This window comes from Scardinius erythrophthalmus (assembly GCF_964197995.2).
Source record: "Scardinius erythrophthalmus genome assembly, chromosome: 9".
NCBI lineage: Eukaryota > Metazoa > Chordata > Actinopteri > Cypriniformes > Leuciscidae > Scardinius > Scardinius erythrophthalmus.
Window position 1 is genome coordinate 13,001,738 of NC_138229.1, and position 23,389 is coordinate 13,025,126.

Consider the following 23,389-nt stretch of genomic DNA (forward strand, 5'->3'; position numbering starts at 1 on the left):
TAATTTATCTTTTTATGTTATTGTTTGTGTTGACAGTCATAAGTATGAGTGTGTATGGAAGTCATTGGAAAGTCCCTACCATTATAGAAAAACAAATAGGTCAATGTTTATTTCTTTTGACTCATGTTTACAGGAAAGGGAATATTATAATTATTATATAGGCTATCTACATTTTTAGATTTTAATTAGGTTAGCAATGGTGTATCTCATCCTCTTTTTAACATGATACACATTCCCATAGTCCATTATTTTATGATTTAACAGCCTTTCAGTTGCCAATGGATGCACAGAATCCCTTTTTTTGTTTGTAGCCTATCCATTTTATGTCTTCAGTCTTGAGCTAAGGTTTAACACTGCCACCCACTGGTGGGATTCTGACATTACATGTTGCGTATATTGCTAAAGAGAAAATATAAATACTGTATCAAGTGTCTAATCAGGAGCAAATCTTTTACTTTTAGAAGAGCTTCAATCCTTATTGCTGGGCCGCCCTGAATGATTTGTGGAAAGATAGAGGTGAAAATGTACTTTTATAAAAAGGTTAAATTGTCAAGGTATGTTGACTTCAGAAGACATGATGTGCGTTTTGAACTCATCCTGGTTTTTCTGAAACTTTAAGTTCTTTTTTTTTTTTCGCATATGTATGTGCAATTATCAGTGCATCATTATCATCTATCTTGTGTTCCACACATCCATACCTGTTGAAACCCCCTTCTCTTATAGTAAATCCATTCAGTAGGTAACAAAGTAAAAGATTATTTATTAAGCCATATAAGTTTCTCTTTTCCTCAAGTCCAAGTTTTTGTGCTTAGTATGCCGTATTTTGCGACTTATTTTTAAAATGCCACTACGGCCATAAAGTCCAGCTTTGGGTTTACGAATAGTGAGCTTATACACGTTACCCACTTTGCATTTGTAACTGTAATTCTGTAGCCTTTTTACACAGTTTTAGTACTCACTTTTAAAACCCATACATCACCACAGAATACACATACCCCTGCAAGCAAACAAACATGTAGTAGACACTTTTCTCCCCCCGTCCTCCTTATGTGCCTCTGCATGGTTGTCATGGTGCAAGAGATTAGAGGCCAGTGCTCAGACAGATTGTCAACGCTTCCTCCAGTTTCTCCCTCACTGCGCTTGATGTGGCACACACAGAAGCAGTGCAGAGGAGTTTGATTGTGTTAGGGAGTGAGCGGATTAGGGATGCCTGTATGTGAAGAAAACTGTTTCCCACAGACCACCAAGGAAGAGTAACATCACTGTAAATGAGATTTATAGTCTTAAAAAAGGTGTGCGCAGTAAAAAGAATTTCATATTCTGGTTATTGTCATGTATACACTGATTTTTATTTCCATTTTGATCTTTTAGCTGTACCATGAAATTACAACTCACAGTCAGACTCATACACCCAATTCATTTCTATGGAAGATACATGTAAAAGTATCGAGACAAAGAACAAACATCACCATAGAAACAAACATTTCCACCAAGAAATATAGAAAGGGTTATCTTTTAAGCTAGATAGTGGTTCATCTCAGAATCAGTCAAATTCTACCTTTTTCAATAACTACACTGACAATATTAAAGTAACAAGAGTTTACACTGACTAACATACAGGCATGTTAAACAATCTTTCCCGACTCTTTAATCTAGTTGGTGTTAAGAGCAGTATATTGTCTAGTACTGTACAGCTGGACAGGACAAACATGGATACAATGGACATAGGTTGACAGGTCATATTTACAGTTTGGTGTTTTGGTGCTTTTCAACTTTTAAAACTAAAATCCTGATGATTTAGTACAAATAAAGAATGTTTAAGTACAAGTCAACAATATTTCATGTGAATTTGCCTAGTGTAAATTTTATGAAGTGTATTAAATATCAGCTTGTCAAAAGCACTGGTTGGATCTAGGAAAACAATTGTACATGCATTTCCTCTGGGCTCCAGCTGTTCTGTGTGTGCTAAGAACTTTGAGAAGGATATCTTTTTAAACATTTGAGCTTATTAAGAAAATTGATAAGAGCTTGAATTTTTTTGGCCAAATGTTGATAAAATTGTCCACTTTGTGCATGACTGCCCTCCAAAACATAATGGAACAAGGTATCGACTTAGCCTAACAAGATCTTTGACCAAATAAAGACTTTCTCAGAGTCTGTATTTAGTGCATTTTATACTTCTTAATTTGAAATGCACTCCCTCCAAATTTTACCATCCTTACAGAGTTAATAAAGAAATAGTACATCAATACAATAACTTTTAGTGAAGAACAAGTCTATTATAATCATTGGCTTCATAAATATTGCTCTGTTTCTCACCCAAATCTATTGTTTAAATCCTTAGCTACCTTCAGATCTTAACTTTGGAAGAGTAAACAAAACAATCATGAAAACCTTGCACAGACAAAATAATTTACATTCATCAAAAAGAACATCACATAATATTAAAGGAAGTACTATAAGATATATTTAGACATTATTACATATATTAAAATACACAATGCAGGTATTTTAATATGAAAGATCAGGAACATTTTTTAAACCAAGTTAAGACCCTCTATGTGATTTCTGCGTGTACATGTGTGGCATTATGTGCTGTGTGTTTTTTTGGTGAAGTCAACAATCATAATTAACCTTTATAAGTTCCTTTTTTCTGGTCAGCTATTAGATTGATCTCAACACTTTGTCTCTCTGTTTCTTTAACAGCGTTTGGTGGAGAGGTCTCTGATGCTTGCTGATGTTTTTGGAGGGCTTGGTTTAAGAAACTCATTGATGCCCTGGTGGCAGGAAGGTTGCAAGGTGGTGAGTTTGTGACCGCTCATGATGCAACACTCTCTCTGGGCCCTTGGTCCTTGCAGGAGTTCGAGGTGCCTTGACAACTCCTCCATGGTGCTTCATATGTCCCTAGAAGTTATAGTAAGAGATGGTATTTTATTTTCATGTATCTCTCAAATTGCAACAAGACATTGTACCATGTTAAACTGTATATTCACATTGAATGACACTAATTGTTTAGCTTAATGAATTCAAAAGGCCACTCACCTTGAGTCCACTGCGACTTGCATACTCTTTTCCACATTCGGAACAATGGTAGATTTTTTTCTCTGGCATGGGAGGTGGAAGACTGGGAGTCAGTGATATGCATCCAGTTGATTCTGTTTTGTCCATTTCAGTTCCTGTTGTATCTTTAAGGTCCACTTTATCCTTTGAGGTTGAACTAGAGTGAGTTTCCTTCTTCTGCACATGTATGTCAGGCCTCTCAGTCTCAGCTGCGTCCTCACTTGTCTTGTCTACAGTGTCTGACCCCATATCTGCATTAATACTCAAATCTGGAGCATTCTTTGGTGTTTTATGTATATTATCTTCCATCTTTTCTTCCTTAGGGAACTCTTGGGGGATTGATTTGGATGTTTGGACAAGGCTTTGGTCAAGCTCATCTAGGCGTACTGTATAAGTAGACACACTCTCAGATCTCAGCGCAAGAACAGAAGGTGGTGTTGATGTTGGATGTGGCCGAGGATCCCTGGATGCATTATGAGCTTGTATACCAAGAAAATCCTCTAGATTTGATCTGGATCCAGAGCAAGAAATGGGTGAGAGAGATGTATTTTCACTGAGTTCACAGTCATCTCTTTGTGGACTGGCTTTCATTACAGCAGAGGAGCATGAAATAATTTTGTCTTCCAAGGAGGCAGTGTTGCTGGATAGTTCAAAAGATAGTTCATTAGTGGCAGAAGGACCAGTTGTTGCTGATGCTGACTGAGTGGCAGGAGGGACAAGGGAGGCTGCAGATTCTGCTGGAGAAGGTACACTGAGAGAGAGCTCAGGGGGATCAGGTCTGAATGTTGGAGGTGAATGGGGGGTTGGATTCAGGGAGGGGTCAGGGCTTAGGTCGAAAGGTGGTATACGACCTGAGCTAAGTGAAGCAGGTAAGCTGGAGGTTGCGGGACATACTGTGGGACCAGTGCTGTTAGCAAGGGATTCAGTATGTCTAGAATCTGATACTGTTTGTAGATCAGCATGTAATAACTGAACATCCATAGTGCTAGGGCTTATCTCTGAAGCAGAGAGCTCAATAGACTGGGGATGGGACAAAGTATCACATTCTGTTGAAGTATCAAGCATGTTCTCTGGTGGTAGCTGTCCTCCTAAATGCATGCGGATATGATGTTGCAGCACAAGGGCATTGGTAAACTTCCGTTGGCATAAGGGGCAAGAATTCTGGGCACGACTGTTTGGTGGGCGGGCTCGATGGGTGGCAAGGTGTGCTCGAAGGCTTCCTTTAGTTGAGAAGGAACGGCCACATAGCTTGCAGGGGAAGGGTCGCTCACCTAAATGAGTAGCCTGGTGCAAACGCAACGCTCTTGGGCAGCTTAACACCCGCAGGCACACACTACACTGATTTGGGGCAAGTGTCCCAGCAGAGTTCATAAGTCCCAGGTAAGGTGACTCCTTGCTGAAGAGGGATGATGGTATTTGGATTGTAGATGATGGAAGTGAGGTGACCACATTTGTACTGAATGTGCTTGTGCTCATTAAACCACTGCTGCTATAGCTTAATGCACCTGCTACACTATGGCTGCTGGTAGAAGTCTCCCCAATGGATGAAACCCAGTGTGACTGACTGTGTGGTTCTTTCTCTAACTTTTCCACCAGTCTCTGCAGCTTTGATGTGTCCGAGGTGGAAGTTGAGATGGAAGGGGCCGCGGATGAAGCTGTGAATGGGGATGTGATATGTTGTTGCGGGGATGGCAGAAATGATCCGGCTGGAGTTGTCTGCCTGAGAAACCCATGGCCTGGAATATGGTGAGTGGAAGATGCTGGGAAGAAGATTTTGGGTAAGTTTGCAAGCTGTGAGTAAGCAGAATGGGGCAGTAGAGTAGGTATAGGTGGGGTGTTCTCATCAAAGCGCTGTTGTTTCACTCCTTTATATACCCCAGCAATGGAGGAGGTGGATGAGGCAGGGGCTGAAAGAAGGGTGGAGGCCAGAGAGGATGTTGATGAGGATGTTATTGAGGAGGTAGTGGATGTAGAGGCTGCAGCAGCCGCAGCAGCAGCAGCACGGTTGAGCTGAAGGAGAGAGTGTGCAGTGGTCAGCAGAGCCAAATCAATACTAGGAGGCAGAGATGAGGGTGTGGCGCGTGTTGAGGCAGTAGTGCCCTCAAGACTGTCACCACACAGATCATCCTCTTGCTGGATCTGATGCTTCTGTATAGCATTTGTATTGTTGGAGGTGACAGTTTGAGTTTGTGCTGATCCTCCCATTGATCCCCCAGTTACAGATGCAAAAAGTGAACAGGGAAACAACGAAAAAGAAAGTTCAGGGTTTTGTTCACGATGGCGCAAGAAGTGGACTTTGAGGTTCCCTCGTGTGGTGAATCTACTGAAACATACAGGGCACTGGTAAGGACGCTCCCCTGTGTGTGAACGCAAGTGTATTTGCAGGGATGAATCGCTGCTGAAGAGTTTCCGACAAAATCGGCATGCATGATGCCCTCCTTGAGCAGAGAGTTTTGGACCCTGTGAGGGGGCAGTAGGGACAGCAGCTGTTGATAGAGATTGGTTCGGGAAGGTAAGACTAGTGTTTCCACTGGCTGCTGTGGTGTTGGATGATTTTTGCGATGATAGGCCAAGGGAAAGTGTGAGTGGATAGTTTGAGGCAGCAGGTGTGGGCATTGATGAGGATGTGGCACCACTTGTATGATTGGCGAAGTTTGCTGGAGTAACTACCCCACTGTCATACTGTGCCTTATGGGGGCGTAAGACATTCAAGAGAGGGTGGGCATGTTTGGAGGACTTGGAGGTGGTCTGAGGTGGTAGCAGAGATGAGAAACAGGCCAAAAGAGGAGCCACAGAGGTAGGGGGAGGTGATGACTTTGGTCGAGAGGGTCTGGGGTTGTTATCAGAACCTTTTAAACAAAGCTGTGGCAGAGATGGAAGTATGAATGGCTTTGAATCCACTTCACAAGATCCTCCTCCCAGCCTCAGTACTTGCCTACAGATTTCCTCAGTCATCTGCATTTGATGGATTTGCCTCTGCTGCAGCACACGTAGCTCCTCCAAGATGAAAGCAATACTGACGGGTGCACATGCTGGGGCTGAAGGGACTGAGCTTGGGCTGGAAGAGGGTGTAACTGGACTTGGGGGACCCTGAGGCACAGAATTGGGGCTTCCAGGATGTGGAGGCACACAGAGAGAAGCAGCAATGGAGGAGGATGAAGAGGTTGTGGTTGCTGACACGCCTAACTTTGGAGAAGCCATGGGTGAGTGAGTGATGTTGTGGGTAGTGAGCACGGTTGGTGCAGTAGTAGTGATAGGATGATTAGTAGAATGGGATGGTATGTCAGGAATTTTGGAAAGGTGAGACTCTGTTAGGTTTAAAGGAAATCGATTGGGCTGGCAGGGGATGTGAAAGATACGATGGCTTGGTCTGGTCAGAGAAGGTGTTGTGAGCCTCTCAACCGGTGGGTTTAAAGTAGATTGGCAGCTTTGAGTTGTAGAGTATGAGGAAGAGCAGGAAGAGTTCTTTGCAAGAGTAGAGGTGAGGGACTTCACTGCCAACTGCTCCTCTAAGAAATTAGAGAGAAACTATTTATGCAACAATTTATGCCATAAAGATACTAGTCTAATCTAACATTTAAAATCCAAGTCCAATAAAAAGTAAGAATAAAAACGATAACAGGTCAGGAAACTGATACTAAACAGTTATATAGTTGAAAAGACACTCATACTGTACACTATTTTAATTTCAAATCATGAAACTGATTAAGGTAGCCACTACAATATATAATAAGTATAATAGAATGTACAGTTTGATTAATCATTCTAAATGTATTATTTTAATTAATTTAATGATAATTTAATACATTCATTATTTTAAATCAGTCATTAGGTAATTGAGTAAAGAGAAAATAGATTGTATACATTTAATTACACAATTAGTTTTGTAATTTAATTCATTTTATTCTCGCTAGGTTCTTACATGTTCATTGTTTGTTGTCTGCCACATTAGTGTTGTTATTGCACTTGTGAACTGACAAACCCAAATGTTTTAGCCTTATGAACCTCATAACCCAATTTCGAATCTTTAGTTCTTTTCCTTTTATTTAGTTTGTTGTCGCCTTGCTTCCAAATTGTTTTTACTCACTGCTTACACAAGCATCACCAAGGAAACATAGCATATGGGGAGGCTCACAGAAGAGGATACCTCTGGCTGACCTGTAACACTGTATTTCTATTAAATGCCAACCAAAGTATAGTATTGCTGTTCTAACCAAGGCTCCCATCAATGGCACCTACTGTGCCACTTAAACTCCCGTTATCATAAATCTTTTTTTAACATTTAACTTGTAATATTAAAAAATATATATTTTTGAATTAAAACACAATTTGTACTTTTTATTTTTACCTCTTTTTTAAGTCAGTCTTGCACATGGCTGTCTTCTTCTCTCTCTCTATCCCCTCACTCCCTCTGAAATCCCATCCCTTGACCAGCTTACAATGCTTTTAGCACCGCTAACAGCCAACTTTGTTTCCACAGCAACAATGAACATGGACAATGAACCTCGCCACAAAATTCCCAAACCTCTTCACTGACCCACCTACCCACCCTCTAAATTGTGTAAGTGAATATATTCCATTACATCCCATATATATTGAAAAAAAAAAATCTTCTCTCCTAACCCAGCAAAGGTCAGTGAGCCTTAGTGCCATAGTCAACCACTAAAAACAGCTAGATTGCTTAAAATAAGTGACCTTTAGCATTGGAGCCATATTCAGACACCAATGTGAATTTACAGAGGACATAATAGCATGAATACAAAATTAAATAGAGATACATTCACACTCATATACTAGGGAGAGATGCGCAAAGTGCTTCCCGTACTAATAGAACTCTAGAATTTAAGTCACAGATCAACACACTCTTATGCACATACTTCCTGGCAGTTAATGCCTGACTGCACGACCACAAAGCCTCACAGAGACAATTAAGTCTCATGCCATTCCCGCTCAAGTGGCTCCTTCTTTTTCAATGTTGTCCACCTTTTTCTAATTCCCTTTTCAAAACCCAGTTCAGCATATTCCGCATCTCTGTTCCTTTTAGGTTTGCTTTGCTATTTGGTCTTCTCATTCTCACTAGCTATACATACAATATCGTGGGTGGTCTAAATTCTTAGCTTGGGTCAGAAAAAGATGAAAGTACTAATTGGATATTCAACGGAAGCTGTTGGGATCTATGTATATGTAAATATTACTGAATTTCCTTTTATTTTTACTCTGCTTCATTTTACTTTTCTTAGATCAGATATTTTAAACGTATGAATCTATTAATGTCACAGCAAATATCTCGAATGGCATTTGCAAGATGGCTCGCTGGCAGAAACAATGGAGCTTCTCTTACTAAACGGTAAAACATTTCTCACCATGTTGAAGTAGCCACGAAGTGTTGTGGATAGGGCTGAAAAAGTGCTGAGGTCTTTTCTGTTTCCGGCGTGACATGATGCAGGGGAAAGTCAATGGCTAAATGGCCCATGGGTTGAATCAGACTGAAAATCTTTCTCTTTAAACTAAATTACAGTAAGTCTCACTGCATTAGTTCTGAGAAACAATCAAAAATCCATGTTTCATTTATATAGAGAGCTACAAGGCGAAAGGCCAAGTGCATACATGAGCAAGCAACGTCTCAAAAGTGAACTAAGCACTTGGCAAACTAAATCTGTGTCTATTCAGTGTCTAACTAAAATCCAAAGACAACTCTCCACCTCCTTTTCCCTGTTTCTCTCTCAAACACAGTCTCGGCTTGTTCTCTCTGCATTTGCATTCAAATAACGCAGAACACCACCTACTCATGCATATACCCCTCCTTTCTCTTACACCCCCAAGTTTTAAGGCGTTCCCCTAAACCTGTTTTTAAGTCTCAAGGCGTTCCCCTAAACCTGTTTTTAAGTCTCAGGATTGAGTATTTAATAATTAGACACCAAGCATTTGTAAGGCTGAGATACCGTATAATGTATGACATTTTGAAAAAATGTCTTGTAACCTGTTGCCAAAAAATGGCAGGGGACCAAATGTATTCATAGTTATCATATAGTGTTATATTGTTTCGTAATGTCATATTCTCAGTTATGTGATTGCCTTTTTAAATCAATCTCAAATATGACTGTAAACTTAAGCTCCTTAATGTAATGCATTCAACAGGCCTGAATTAAGTTCATTAGAACTTAAAGGGACCTGCAGAGATGCTCACGTCAACGGCATTACTGTATAATTAAAATTTAAGCCAAATAATAGAATTTGAAACAATATCTACATTTTGATTGTCTATAATATCGATGTGTCATGTTTTCAGGTGAGTCCATTTCAGTAGCATAATCCAATGTCATGATATTTATTTTATAAAACTATAACACATCCTTGTCCTCCTCAACAGTATGATGTATTTCATGTGGATGTTTTTTTTTTTTTTTATCATTTGGCTTTCACAGCATTTGGTTAACCACATATTCCTTACATATTACATTTATATTATTATATAATTTGTATAAAAACTCAAGACGTTATTATTAAAATAATATTAATGCCAAAACACAATAAAGTGTTTAGCTAGCATTTCAATGCCATAATACACCTCGTAAAATTCTTGTACAAATGTCATAATTACGTCAGCAAAATGCTCGCGGGAACTACAGCTCTACTGTACGCGCGACCTGTTGCGTCCTCCGGCGCGCTCTATGATCATAACCAATTATGATTCATATTTCTTATGACTACATGAAATACTTTGACGTAACTGACATTTGGAGTCTACGGATTGTAAATGGTATAAACACTTACCAGCAGACGATAATCTTTCTCGGCTGTTTGTGAAATTAGGGTAGATTACGTCGTACAGTGTCTGGGTCGTAATATCATCATTGCTGTTCCGGCATTTTGCCACCGTGATGCGCAGTCGGCTTTGACAGCAGGCAGTTCGACATCTAAATTATTTATTTGCTGTACTGTCGTTACACTGTATATTGTTGTAGTCGTGACTGGTCACTTCTCACCCATTGTTCAGTGTTTGGTTTGATGGCACATTGCGATTTCGTAAAGTGATATTTCGCTATTCCTGTCATTCCCACAGTCATCCCCTCCCTCGCTGCTCTGCTTCCTTTGTATTTGGTAAAAAATGGCCCTCTCCCCGGCCTGAGCCTTTGTTGAGCACACTAGCGCTGCGGCATCGACGGATGTCTGTCTGTGAGTCTGTCGGTCCAATCCGGACACTGTCTCCGCAGAGTAATTAACCAGCCATTACGAATCATGTTTGGTTTTTAACTGCCTAATGTGCGAGGCCTTTACGTTTGCCTGAGGTCTGTGACACAATTTTCTTTTTTAGATTATGTAATCTGGTAATAATTCTTAGGCTATTATGGGAAAAAATGCATTTTATATGAGAATGGTGTAAGTATGTCCAGGTGTTCGCGTTGAATTTCACATATGTTAGCCATAATACTGGAGTTGTACAAAAATTGTTCAGTTTACTGTGACACTGATTAGCTACGTTGCTAACAAGTTGCTTAAAAGGACTACATCTACCACAAGGATGTGAATTTATGTGCTTGATGAGCTGGACAATGGTTGTAGTCCATGAATAACATGAAACCTAGAGGAGAGCAGGGCATAACACTTTTTGTCTTTCTCAGTTTGTGTAAATCGATTTGGTGTTAAGAGTATTTCCACCCCACATTAATTCTGCACGTCTAGTACAATTATGTGGTCTTGGAAAAAATACACTGTAATTTTTTTTTAATTTACCCCAAAATAATGGAAATGTAAAAATATGACCCTATTACTGCTTAAAATGTTATCTGATCTAATAAAAATATATAAGCCAAACTAAAATATTATGTCAATAAAATACAATTATTAACTTTTTTTATATAAAGCAATGTACATTTTCAAATAATTAAAAATAAAGTAATTTTTGAGTTTGGCAATGAACATACCAAAAGTACACAGCTATAAGGTATTATTCAAAATATAATAATTATTTCTGAACATTGACACTCCACTGTTCAGAAATTTGGGATATGTGAGATTTTGTTATGTTTTAAAAGAAGTCCCTTATGCTCACCAGGGCTGCATTTATTTGATCCAAAATAGAGTAAAAACAGTATTATTGTGAAATAAAATAACTGTTTTCTATTTGAATATGTTTTAAAATGTAATTTATTCCTGTGATGGCAAAGCTGAATCTTCAGCATCATTACTCCAGTCTTCGGTGTCACATGATCCTTCAGAAATCATTCTAATATGCTGATTTGGAGCTCAAGAAACATGTTGAAAACAGTTGTGTGCAATTTATTTTTAGGATTCTTTGATGAATAGAAAGTTCAAAAGAACAGTATTTATCTGAAATATAAAGCTTTTGTAACATTATACACTACTGTTCAAAAGTTTGGGGTCAATTAATAAATTGAGGAAATTAATATTTTATTCAGCAAGGATGCATTAAATTGATAAAGTAAATAACATGTTCTTATTGTAGTTCTTTGTAAAGCGCTTTGAGTGTCGAGAAAAGCGCTATATAAATGTAATGAATTATTATTATTAATTATTATTATTAATAGTAAATGCATTTATGATGTTACAAAAGATTTTTATTTCAGATAAATGCTGTTCTTTTGGACTTACTATTTATCAAAGAATCCAGGATTTTTTTTTTTTTACAAAATTGTAAACTGGTTTCAACAAATCAGCATATTACAATTTAAAAAGCAAGCCTTTAATTTTTATTTTTTTTAATAGACAAATCATATTCGAATATCCAATGTGGACTGACACAGAAGCAAATGAAGGGAAACCTTATACACACTTGAAAGTCCACTGAGTAGCATATGTTGTCAATTCCCTGAAAAAAACAAAGCTAAAAATTTTTTGGCCTATTTATTTATTTATTAATTTGTCTATTTATTTAAGGCTTTTATTATCTCATACGTTCTATAAGACGCTTACAATGTTGACCTTGCGTTCTTGATTTTTATGTAAATCAAGGCAAATCAATTTGTCCAAATGTGAGTGACTGACTAACAAATGTGAGAAATGCCATGCTTTTATTAAAGTGCCCCTATTATGGTTTTTCGAATATTCCCTTTCATGCAGTGTACATGTCTGTGAATGTTAACAGTCTGCAAAGTTGTAAAGTCAAAAGGGCACAATAAATAAATATTGTTTCCCAAAAGACAGAAGTCACTCTGAATTGACTAAACGAGTCGTCAGAAATTCAAATCCCAATCAGTTACGATTACACGTCACAAGATAATTCAATGCTTCTCAGAATCACAACCTTTAAGTATGATTAATTATTGATGTATATATTTTCTACCGGGTGTAAAATGAAAATTTTGTCAGTAATTACTCACCCTCATGTTGTTCCAACCCCGTAAGACTTTCGTTCATCTTCGGAACACAAATTAAGACATTTTTTATGAAATCTGAGAGCTGGCTCACTCCTTCATAGGCTTCTATGTAATCGATATCTGCCATCCCAGAAAAGTTAGTAAAGACATTGTTAAAATAGTCCAAGAGACTGCATTGGCTCAACCTTAAGTTTATCAAGCGATGAGAATACTTTTTGTCTAAAACTGCCTGTATTGAAATGTATAAAACGCTTAAAAACAAAAAAAGCCTTTTGAAACCAAACCAAAAAGACTTTTAATGATTATGTAACAGAACATGTACATGCTGTTCTGTTATAAAATACAGAGACTTTGATCAAAAAATACATTCTGACATACCTGTCACATGTACTGCTTCCAATCTACACATTAATTCACTGTTAGCACTTTAATGTATTACTTGTTTTGTGTCTTCAGTAACTTGTGTTGTGTATTACAATAGCTAATTTATAAGAGAATACTTTATTATACTATATTTTGATTTATTCTACATAGATATCAGTGTTGATTAAACAGTCACCAGGTGACATTTATTTGCTTTAATTTCTTTTCCTCACAAATCCCTCATATTGCTTCTGTGAAGAACAGGTCATGTGATGGCTTAGCTGTTCTCTGTGTTGAGAGGTCAGTCAGTCTGGTTAAGAAGACACTGCAGGATAAGCCAGCTGCCCCATACCACGCACACTCTTGCATGAACATTTTGGCCGCGCTTCTGTATGAAAACATCCAGCTTTCACAAAAGGCTGCAGAACACAAAGGGTAAGTCTATTCCCCCCCCCCCCCCCCCCAGTTTTATATAGGCTAGGATATGCATCATAATGCTAACCATGTAATTGTAACCAACTAATTCAGGTCAGAGGGCCACTGAGTAGGTGATCTCTTGATTCCCCAGTTGGATCTGGTATTGTCTGCAGAGAAAACTTTTGGGTCAAATATAGGGCAGATTTGTTGAGATTTGACAAAGGTGAAGTGTCATTTCTGCATGTCCGTGCCCTCAGCGAAACCAAACAGAATTGCAAAATTAATCACAGATTTCAAACAGTTTACGAACACTCTTCCATTGCTCTTCAAACAAATCTCATCCCAATCATTGGGATATACTCAACAAACTGCATTGTTCTGATAGTGCCAGCGTTTACACTTTTTGGAGGAATAAACCTAAAGAGTGACTTAACGTTGTCTCAGCATATTAATTTACATAGACAAAATAGACAAAAAAAAAACAAAAAAACTTTTATGTAATATCTTAATGACTTTAATAGAAATGCATAGGAGATTACCTCATTTATCTGGTAGTCAAATAGAACAGCTTTCTAAAAATAGTCGATTAGAAGGCAGATTAACTAAATAGTAAGCTAAGGTAAGTAGTTTGTGCCAAATGGGCCTGTATAAATCCATGTGCCATGATCTGACTTCTTATGAGTCACCAATCATTTCCTTGCTTCTACTTAAGTGGGCACTATTAAAATGAGTAAATTATTATAATTAAGTTATTATTAAAATTAATTGTTCACAAATTTACAGCTGCAATGGGCTCCATGGAGGAAGAGCACACATGCCCCATGTGTCGCAACCTGTTTTGTCGAGCTCAACCCTTTCCCTGCGGCCACAGCTTTTGCCCGCCCTGTGCGCAAGAGGCCTGGACCCAGAGTGACAAGCTAAGATTTGCATGCCCACAATGCCTGGAGGAGCAGGGGCTGGTTGTGTGTGACTGTTGTCCGGAAGTCGAGGGTGACGAGGTTCAAGCAGCTGTGAAGACCTGCCTGCGATGTGAGGTCTCACTGTGTGAGCAGCATCTGCAGCCACATCTGCAACGGCCAGCTTACAGCACTCACCTGTTGGTGGAGCCATTGATGGACGTAACCCGCCGCAGGTGCCCCACCCATCAGGAGGTATTCCGCTATTACTGCATGGATGATAGGGAGTATATCTGCCAAGACTGTATTCTGGAAGGACGGCATGCTCAACACCAGGTCAAAGGGGTGAGAAAAGTGGAGGAGGAATACAAAGTAAGTTATTAGATCTATTGCTGTTTAAGTGAAAGTCCTGTTGTAGGATTTTTTCAAATGTCCTAGGACTGTTTACTCTGCTTTACACCGGTTTATTGTCTTTGTAAAATCAGACATCCCACCCTGCAAAAAGTCATTTCCAGGACTTCATATCCCCTACTCAAATAAAAAGAATAATACTACATTATTATATTATATTATATTATTTTGCATAAGCTGCGTGACACGGGTTTGTTTGTTTGTGTGCTGAAAGTAAAAGTGATGTAGGCTAGGAGTGTCACGAAATAAGAGGGTCTCGACCATCAGAAAGCAAGTGGTCACAGGAGACGCATTTGAAACACATTTTAGCCTGGTGTAAACGGTAATGTGTCTTGCTGAGCACTTGTGATCAGATCACCGAAAACTCATCTTAATAGGAGGAAACAGGGTTTCTCACTCACTCGATTTCTGGGATATTGTGAATAATTTGCAGGCTTCAGCGAGCCGCTATCACTAGCTGTGTCCCAATTCAGAGGCTGCATCCTTCAAAGGCCGTGAAGTTCGGACCGAGCGTTGTTAAATGGGACGGTCTAGCCTACAGAGGATTGTTCTTGTCACCTAACTGTGACAGCTGTCATTAATGAGTGGCAGTAATGTATACTGGACTTTTTGGAAAAGTTATATTAAACTATCTGCAAACAAAACAGGGTTCACAAACTGTCTAAATATGTTCACCATGGTCCATTTCTGTACATAATAAAGAGTATAAACGACTATATATATAATCGCATCTTAGTAAGATATGTCAACATTTGAATGGCTTAAAGATTTTTATTTTTACATTTGTATCATTAGATATTTGAGTAAGCTGAAACCCAATACGTACGTTTAAAAGTATAATTTGGCAATTTCCCTCAAAAAAATCCTGTCGTCACTAGCGCACATTGAATTCTTGGGTAGACAAGGTTGCAAAGGATCCATCTGTTGTATCCTTCATTGCCTCGGACGAAGGACGCATTTAGAGGCAGTATTTGAAGGAGCCTTTGAATTGGGACTCCTCCTCGCAGTGTTAAAAGTGTAAGAAACAGTTGTCTATCTACAAACCAATCATAAAAAGGGGCGCCATAATGAGGGGAGATTAGGGCCCTCTCCCAAACTGTACACTTATATGCACTTACAGTCTTATGGACCTACAGTGGCCGTTGCGTGATTGTGAAGTCCAAGTAATCAGCAATCGTATGATTCATTCATTCTTTGTTGATGCCAGGTTTGGGTTATGCACTAATTTTCTGTCATGGTCTGTGGACCCCATGGCCACTCCATGTATAAAACACTTGTTCCTTCACTGGTGAAACATAACCTGAATACCTAGAATTAATTCGTATAACCCAGGTATAACCCAAATATTGAACATTGTGAAACATGATAAAAGACAATGAAGGAGTTCAAATAAAAAACAAAAAGCCCTTCTGTAATATTTTATAGGTCAAATTACAGAGCCTGTTCGAGAAAGCAGAAGAGAAAGTAAAGCAAGGTGAAATTATTCTTCAAGAACATCAAAATGCTTGTCGTACCATCATTGTAAGTTCAAGCATCTTTGGTGTCTCATATCAAATAAACAAATTATTCCTAACCTGAAGTATAATGATTAATGGTCAGGATTTCATATAACTGAATGCATGCATTATGTGTGTTTATTTTAGGAGGACTCCTCTGTGAGTGATGTCTCTCAGGTGTTACAGATGGGCTCAGCCCTGCAGACTGTTGTGGGACGACTAGTGTCGGCTGTAATAAACATCACTGAGCAGGAGAGACAGCAGGCCACGGAGAGGGTGCAGAAAGACTGCAGCAGGGTGAGAGAAGATCTAAACCAAACTGAGAGCATCCACCGCTTCCTCGGCTCCCTGCTGGACGAGAGAGACCCCTTCCTGTTAATTTGGGTATGAGGACATACTTCACGATAAAGGTGATGCAGTGATGATTTGTAGAGGACAACTAAAATGAGGAGCCAAAGTGTCCTTTCCATTTACATTTTTTTCCACCTATTTGATGTTTTGCTTCCAGGTTAAATGCTCATAAAACCTCATTTACCATACGCTGAAAACAATATAACATTTTGTTTATGTTTGTATTATCATCATTCTATTCAAATAAAAACACACATCAAAGTCTAATGAAATGTATGCATTTTTAAACTTTATTTTTTACATTAAAATAATGAAAAATAATACAGTAAAAGCATATTTTGTGTAGATTTTATTTCATTATAGCTATTGTTAATCACCTTTTATGGTCAACAAATGCCCCTGAGAATGGCCTTACATAGCCATCAAAAATTAGATGACAGAAAGACATGAACGACAGAATTATATGCTAGAAAGAGCATTGTATGCTGTTTATAAAACTTTGTTACAGATAAGTTAATTAGTTTATTGGCTTATTAACATTTTTAATGTATCCACAGGCTTAGTTATGGCATCATATATCACTTAAAGGGTCTTTACAGATGTCATTCAGAATAAAAGAGACTAAAATGAGAGAGAATTTTGTGATTGTTCATATAGTCGTACTTTTTCACAGGCATACCAAACAGAGGATTCACAGTGAGTCTTTAGAAAAACTGTAATTGTTTTAATGTGTCGTAGAAATATTTTGTGATTTGTGAATGCAGTTGTATGTTAGTTTTGAATTTTAATCAAAGTGTGTGTAGCCTATGTAGTCTGGTTTCACACAGAGTTTAGATTAAGTCAGGATTAGGCCTTAGTTCAATTAGGACAATTAGCTTTTATAAACATGCCTTAGAAAATAACATTACTGGTGTGCATCTTGAGACAAAACAATGGTACTGGCATATTTTAAGATATGTCAGTGCAAGTTGCTTCCAGTTAAAACAGCATTTTAATCTGGGTCTGTGAAACCGGGGGTAAAAGTTTTAGTGTATTAGTCACTTTCTTCTTTCTTGCAGGATGATGGCAGATCTCAACTCCCCTCTGTTCACACCGCCTCAACCCAGCATGAATAAAAAACGTGTCTTAGAGAATGTGGAAAATAAATACAGAGAATTCATATCTGAGACCCTGCACTGCCTAATTGAGCTCAAGAGAGATCTCTGTGCGTATTATCATTCATACAAGTCCATGATGCCCCATGGACATATCGATTTTTTTAAGTGATTTAATTCCAGCTAACCTAAGCATGATCAATATTTTCAGTGTGTTGTTATAAGTTTACAGTAGCATTATTGCTTCATTTGCCTTGTTCAATAGTGCCATCTAGTGGCTACATTTCTAATGCCTGTTTCTCTTTGTTATTTAGTAAGCAGCCCATTAACCTTGGACAAAAACTCAGCCCATCCACTCCTAAATATCTCTGAAGACCTACGCTCAGTGATGAGGGTAAAAAAACGTTTGCCTGTCCCTGAGCATCCTGACCGCTTCGACCACTGGTCTCAGGTGGTCTCCTGTCAGATTTTTTCTTCAGGAAACCATTATTGGGAGCTGGAGGTGGAGGGTTTCTGGGATATAGCAGTGACTTACCACAGCATTGGGAGAAAAGCAAAAGAGGGCACGGCCTTTGGCTGCAATAAGGTAGATTGTGTATTAGGACCGTAATACAGGGGTTTTCTAACTTTTTGGTGCCACAGACCCCCAAATCGTTCATAATAATTGTGTACAATTTTGAAATCTCATTATTTATGATCAGTGGATAGAAACCAGATGGAATAATGTCTATTTTTAACACATTTTAATAATTATTATCTAATATTTTTTTAAATGTAACATTTCGATTTTTTTTGATTCATCGTGATAATATTTTCTCTGAAAATGTATCTTAATTCAAATTATATACACATTAAACTTGTTTATAAGCATCTAATGTCAATGTTTGTTGATTTTCTGTTATCTTGCTCAGATATCCTGGAGCCTGACACAGCAGCATGACAGGAAACTTGCTGCCTGGCATAACCGAAAGAAAACCCAACTCTCCGTAAAAATGTCAGGCAACCATTTGGCAGTGGCCCTGGACTATAATTCTGGCTCCATCGCCTTTTCAGAAGTAGGATCGGCTTCCACCCTGCTCCCCTTGCACAATTTCAGCACCAGCTTCACCCAGCCCGTCTGCCTGGGCTTTGGCCTCTACAAACCAGAGCTGAACAGCAGGGTCACCGTCCTCAAGAAAATATGACTGCATTTACCTCTCGGATTTGGGTGAAGATGGGAACTGTTTATTTTATAAAGAGTTATGTTTCTTGATGGATATACCATATCATGGTCTGGTTGAAAAGGTAGACTTTATTTTTCGAAGTTTTAGTTTTTCATTTTCTTATAATTTAAGTCTTGATGTTGAAAAAAATAGTCTAATCTTTTATAACTGCGGTTTTTCATCATCATGTTTTCACTCATATTTTAAGGGCAACGGAGATCCAGTGCATCTTTCTCCATTTGACAGCAATTCAAAATTTGTACCTGTTACTGATTACAAATTACATGATGAAAATTGTAGTTAGTAACATAATCTAGATTACTCATTTTAGGTAATGTATTCTGACAACTTTTAGGGGCCATTTACACGACACCATTTTAAACTAAAAACTGAAAACTTGTTATGCAGTTTGACCGTTTATTTTCACGACAATAGTGTTTTGGGAGCCTGAAAATGCAAACTTTTTAAAACGGGTTTCACAGTGCAAGTTTTTGAAAACAACACCATTATTGTCTCTGTGTAAACTACAAAAACGATGTAGAATTAGGGAGAAAATATTTACTATAATTTATTCACACAATGGTATATTCATAATTTGTTGATTCTCCCTAATTCTTCTTTTAACTCCCCTGCAGTCTTTCATTGAAAATATTTTCTCTCTCTTTGTTTTTTTAATGTAGTATCAATATGGTACACAATAATACCATTCATATCTAAGTAATAAACGAGTAAGGTCAAAAGTAATCTAAGGGTACGTTTACTAAAAACAGAAAGGTTTTTCCTTTGCGTTTTTCGTGTACAGAGGACAATGTTGTCAAAATGATCCCGTTCACATGGATTCGCGAAAACGGTTAAAAACACTGTATTATGCATACCAGGACTAATCTTTGTTAAGAAAAACTAGGTGCATGACGTCACTGTTTTCTACACCGTTTCTGTAGTTTACACGGAGACAATAATGGTGTTGTTTTCAAAAACTTGCACATTTTCAGGCTCCCAAAACACTATTGTCTATGTAGTCATCATGTAATCCATAAAAAAGTAACTGTAATCTGATTATGATCATTTTTAAAATGTAATATAATCTAATTACAAGTACTAAATATTTGAAATCTGATTACAAAATCCAGATTACATGTAATCAGTTACTACCCAGCACTGGCGCTGTTGTATGCGCACCATCCGCGCGGACACAAAAATTGGGCTGTGAGCGGACCCTCATGATGACAGAAAAATTAAGTCACACGGACAGTCGTAGAATGCGGATGGCCGAAGTGTACTTTGGGCCTAAAATGGACTTATATCTTTCCCATAGGCAGCCTTTTACGTCACAATCACTAGTGAAGGGTTTGTGATTGTGTCCATTTTGTGGTGCCATCAGCCAATCAGCACTGTCAGATGTCATTTACAGTTCATATGATTGGCTCAAAAAGTTCTGCGCTCCCATGAGCAAAGATGACACGTTTTAAATCGTGTACTTCCAAGTTGTCCTGTGCCCGCTGATGAACTGCCATTGAGATGAAAGGTAATGCTAACTTCTTAATGCTTTCTCCTGGTGTTATTGACCTCATCGTTGGCAGTCCTTCCTTATGATCAACAACTAAATTTAGATCAACATTCAAATCATAGCTTCCTGAAGCAGTGCACCCATGAAATACTGTGTTTTTAAAATGCACGCACAATTTAACAAAATGTACGCACATTCTTATTTTATTCATTGGTTTCATTTGTCGTGATACATTTTCAAAAAATAAAAAAATACTATGTATATTTGTGAAATCTGTAAATTATTCTGTTTTTTTATTTTTTATTCCATATTGTGCCATTTGATGTTCATGATCCATGTGGATCAGTCATGTTTTGTAGGACACTGGGTCATGTTATGGTTCCTGTTTTGTTCATGCTTTCTGCTGACTGTTAGCTATCATTTACAGCTACAAATGCCAGTTTGGACATTCTGTTTACATCAAAAAATAATTACATGGATGGGATTATTAGAAAGTGAGAGAGGGAGAGAGAGCGAGGTGAAGCTGATGGAGTGGGTGGGAAGGGGAGGGTCTTGAGAGACAGGATGAGTAGGAAGATCTGTCAGATTCAGTGTTTCTCTACAGAAGCTTTGACACCTCGCATCATTACACCTGGGAAACCGAGGAACAGCCCACTAAATCAGGTGATTTTGCTATTTTTTTCCTATTACAAAAGCTTATGAAAAACTTCATTTCATTGTGTGTTACTCCATAGGAAAGAGGTTTTAGTAAAGGACTGTTTAGCACACACACACACAAAAAATCTTTTTCTTATGTATTCTGACCTGTCAAATGTCTAAACAGCCTTGAAACCTCAAACCTCAGTATATTTTATTAGATGTATGCTTTAATAAATACAAATTATTTGCCAAGAAAGTAAGAAATCTAAAAGTCCTATTATTATTATTATCATCTTTTGCTTCTCAAGTAAATTATTATTTTTAAGGATATTTAGATATGAAAAACAAGGTAAAATGTTGCTTAAGAATTATTATTATTATTATTGATTAGTGCTCTAAAAGGAATTGGGTGAGTGAAGTAGAAATAAAGCTGCTGGCTTGTAAAAGAGGACATCGCTGCACTGAGCAGAATTAGTTCTTATTGAAAGTGCACAAACACTGCGGTTTCACTCAAGACCAGACGCAAAGAAAGTTGACCTTTGTAAATGCCACTGCTTCATAAAGACTATAAACATGTCTTGAATAGTAAGTTAATGAGGTGAGTGGTGCCAATTAAGACCTGATATAGATGTACTATACCTCAGTATTCCAAAATGTACATTCTTTGGTTTCAGGACTTGCATATTGTTGCCGGTGTAGCGTGCCAAACCACAGAGGAGAGAGAGAGGGCTAATACGCATAAGCAAAGGAGGGAGGGATAGAAGATCTGTGTGTGTGGGGGGGAGAGAGGTCCTGCATGTTGTGGAACGTCAGGAGGGAAGTGAGAGCGTGTTAAAGACAGATGGTCTCTCAGTGGAGTTGTTCTTTTTTCTCTCTCTTGTTCTCACTCTCTCCTGGACGCTATACTCCCCTCAGCTGAAAGAGATCCAAAGTGTTACCTCATGATCTTCATCCTTCCCTGCTCCTCTTCCTCCTCCCCCATACACACAAGCATACCTGTTGGCTTGCAGAGCTCCTCTGACTCCCTCTCTCTCTCTGTCTTCTCACAGGTTGGCTATGATGATGGATTTTATTTATTTTTTTGGGATGATGAGAAACCTCTAAGTGTCCTTGTCTTTGCTCCCCTGCAGGCAATTTAACAAGATAGCACAGAAGTAGATCTTCGTCAGGAAACTGTGACAGACAGGAGGGTGACTGCAAAATAGAGAGAAAGAGTGAGGGTGAAACACAGAGCCAAGGATAACTTTTAAAATAGCTCCTAACATCTCAGTTTTTCCAGGATCCTTCACTTATATCTCCCCAGTTTCCTGCAGACGACATACTTGACCAAATCGCAGGGAGCATTTGCACCTAATTCCATCTGAAATATTGCGAGGGAATTATAATAAGACAATGCTGCCCTGCTCTGGGCTGCCAATGCCAATACTAGCTCTACTTCTGCTAGTCGGCCCTCTAGTGGTCAGAGGGCAAAATGACACGGAGCCCATAGTACTGGAGGGTAAATGCCTGGTGGTCTGCGACTCAACCCCCTCCTCAGAACCAGCAGGTAATGCGCTGGGGATGTCTGTGCGTTCAGGTACCGGCCGTGTGGCCTTTTCTGCCACACGCCAAACCAACCATGAGCCCACAGATATGAGCAACCGCACCATGATCATCTATTTTGACCAAGTAAGTATTTCACATTAAAAAAAATACACTTATGTATTTTTACTCTGCTTAATCAGTCAATTTTTGTCAGATCTTGGTAAACGTTGGCAGTCATTTTGACCAAGAAAGCAGTATCTTCCTTGCTCCGAGACGAGGGGTGTACAGCTTCAATTTCCATGTGGTGAAGGCATACAACAGACAAACCATACAGGTACATACTTTCACTCTTTAAAAATAAAGGTTCTTTATAGGCATATATGGTTCCATGGAACCTTTCCATTCCTTAAAAAGGGGTTCTTTATATTTTAATGTTCTCCACACTGAGAAACATTTGTTGTTGTTGTTTTTTAAAGAAATGCCCACTGAAAAGTTCTTTGAGGAACCAAAATGGTTCTTCGATGGGGGAACCCCCTTTTGGGACCTTTATTTTGAAGGGTGTATAGGTAGAGACACATAGCAACTGTATTTCATGAGTAATTAATACAAAGAATTGATAGTGTTTTCCATTCACAGGTGAGTTTGATGTTGAATGGATGGGCGATGATCTCAGCCTTTGCTGGAGACCAGGATGTGACACGGGAGGCAGCCACGAATGCAGGGCTTGTGATCATGGAGCGAGGGGACAAGGCTTACCTCAAGCTAGAAAGGGGCAACTTAATGGGAGGCTGGAAGTACTCTACTTTTTCAGGCTTCCTGGTCTTCCCCTTATGAAGGACGTCCGTGTGGGGAAGTGAAGAGGTGGGAGACAAGAAAGATAGAGGGTGGCATGCTCTCTGAGGATTTATGTTAGGAAAATGAATGCCAGAAAAGATCAAGTTTGTTCTTCTCTTTCATTTAACTGGTGTCGGAGCAGAGAAAATGCATAAAATGGGAAGTTAACTATTATAATGAAATTTTATTTATATTGTATCATTTATATTGTTTAGAAATATTGTTAAATATTATTATAATATAAATAATATTATAAT

The 23,389-nt window shown here is 38.5% G+C and overlaps 3 protein-coding genes across 3 annotated transcripts; 2 read left to right on the forward strand and 1 right to left on the reverse strand.

The window, feature by feature from the left end:
- Window positions 1–1,334: 1,334 nt before the first annotated feature.
- Window positions 1,335–6,261, reverse strand: sall2 (spalt-like transcription factor 2; the record flags this gene model as incomplete). The annotated part of the gene is made up of 2 exons (XM_081373764.1): window positions 1,335–2,904; window positions 3,043–6,261. The coding sequence occupies 2 exons, from the start codon at window positions 6,259–6,261 to the stop codon at window positions 2,767–2,769; spliced, it is 3,357 nt and encodes a 1,118-aa protein (XP_081229890.1). The 3' UTR covers window positions 1,335–2,766.
- A 7,702-nt stretch (window positions 6,262–13,963) lies between these two features.
- On the forward strand, window positions 13,964–18,610 carry trim110 (tripartite motif containing 110; the record flags this gene model as incomplete). Its single annotated transcript, XM_081374503.1, has 7 exons — window positions 13,964–14,446; window positions 15,911–16,006; window positions 16,129–16,365; window positions 17,006–17,028; window positions 17,391–17,536; window positions 17,741–18,012; window positions 18,338–18,610. Exons 1-7 carry the CDS (start codon window positions 13,967–13,969, stop codon window positions 18,608–18,610), a joined length of 1,527 nt encoding a protein of 508 aa, XP_081230629.1. The 5' UTR covers window positions 13,964–13,966.
- A 3,413-nt stretch (window positions 18,611–22,023) lies between these two features.
- cbln12 (cerebellin 12) lies at window positions 22,024–23,278 on the forward strand. The gene is made up of 3 exons (XM_081374505.1): window positions 22,024–22,442; window positions 22,513–22,632; window positions 22,935–23,278. Exons 1-3 carry the CDS (start codon window positions 22,167–22,169, stop codon window positions 23,130–23,132), a joined length of 594 nt encoding a protein of 197 aa, XP_081230631.1. The 5' UTR covers window positions 22,024–22,166; the 3' UTR covers window positions 23,133–23,278.
- The last annotated feature ends 111 nt before the right edge of the window (window positions 23,279–23,389 follow it).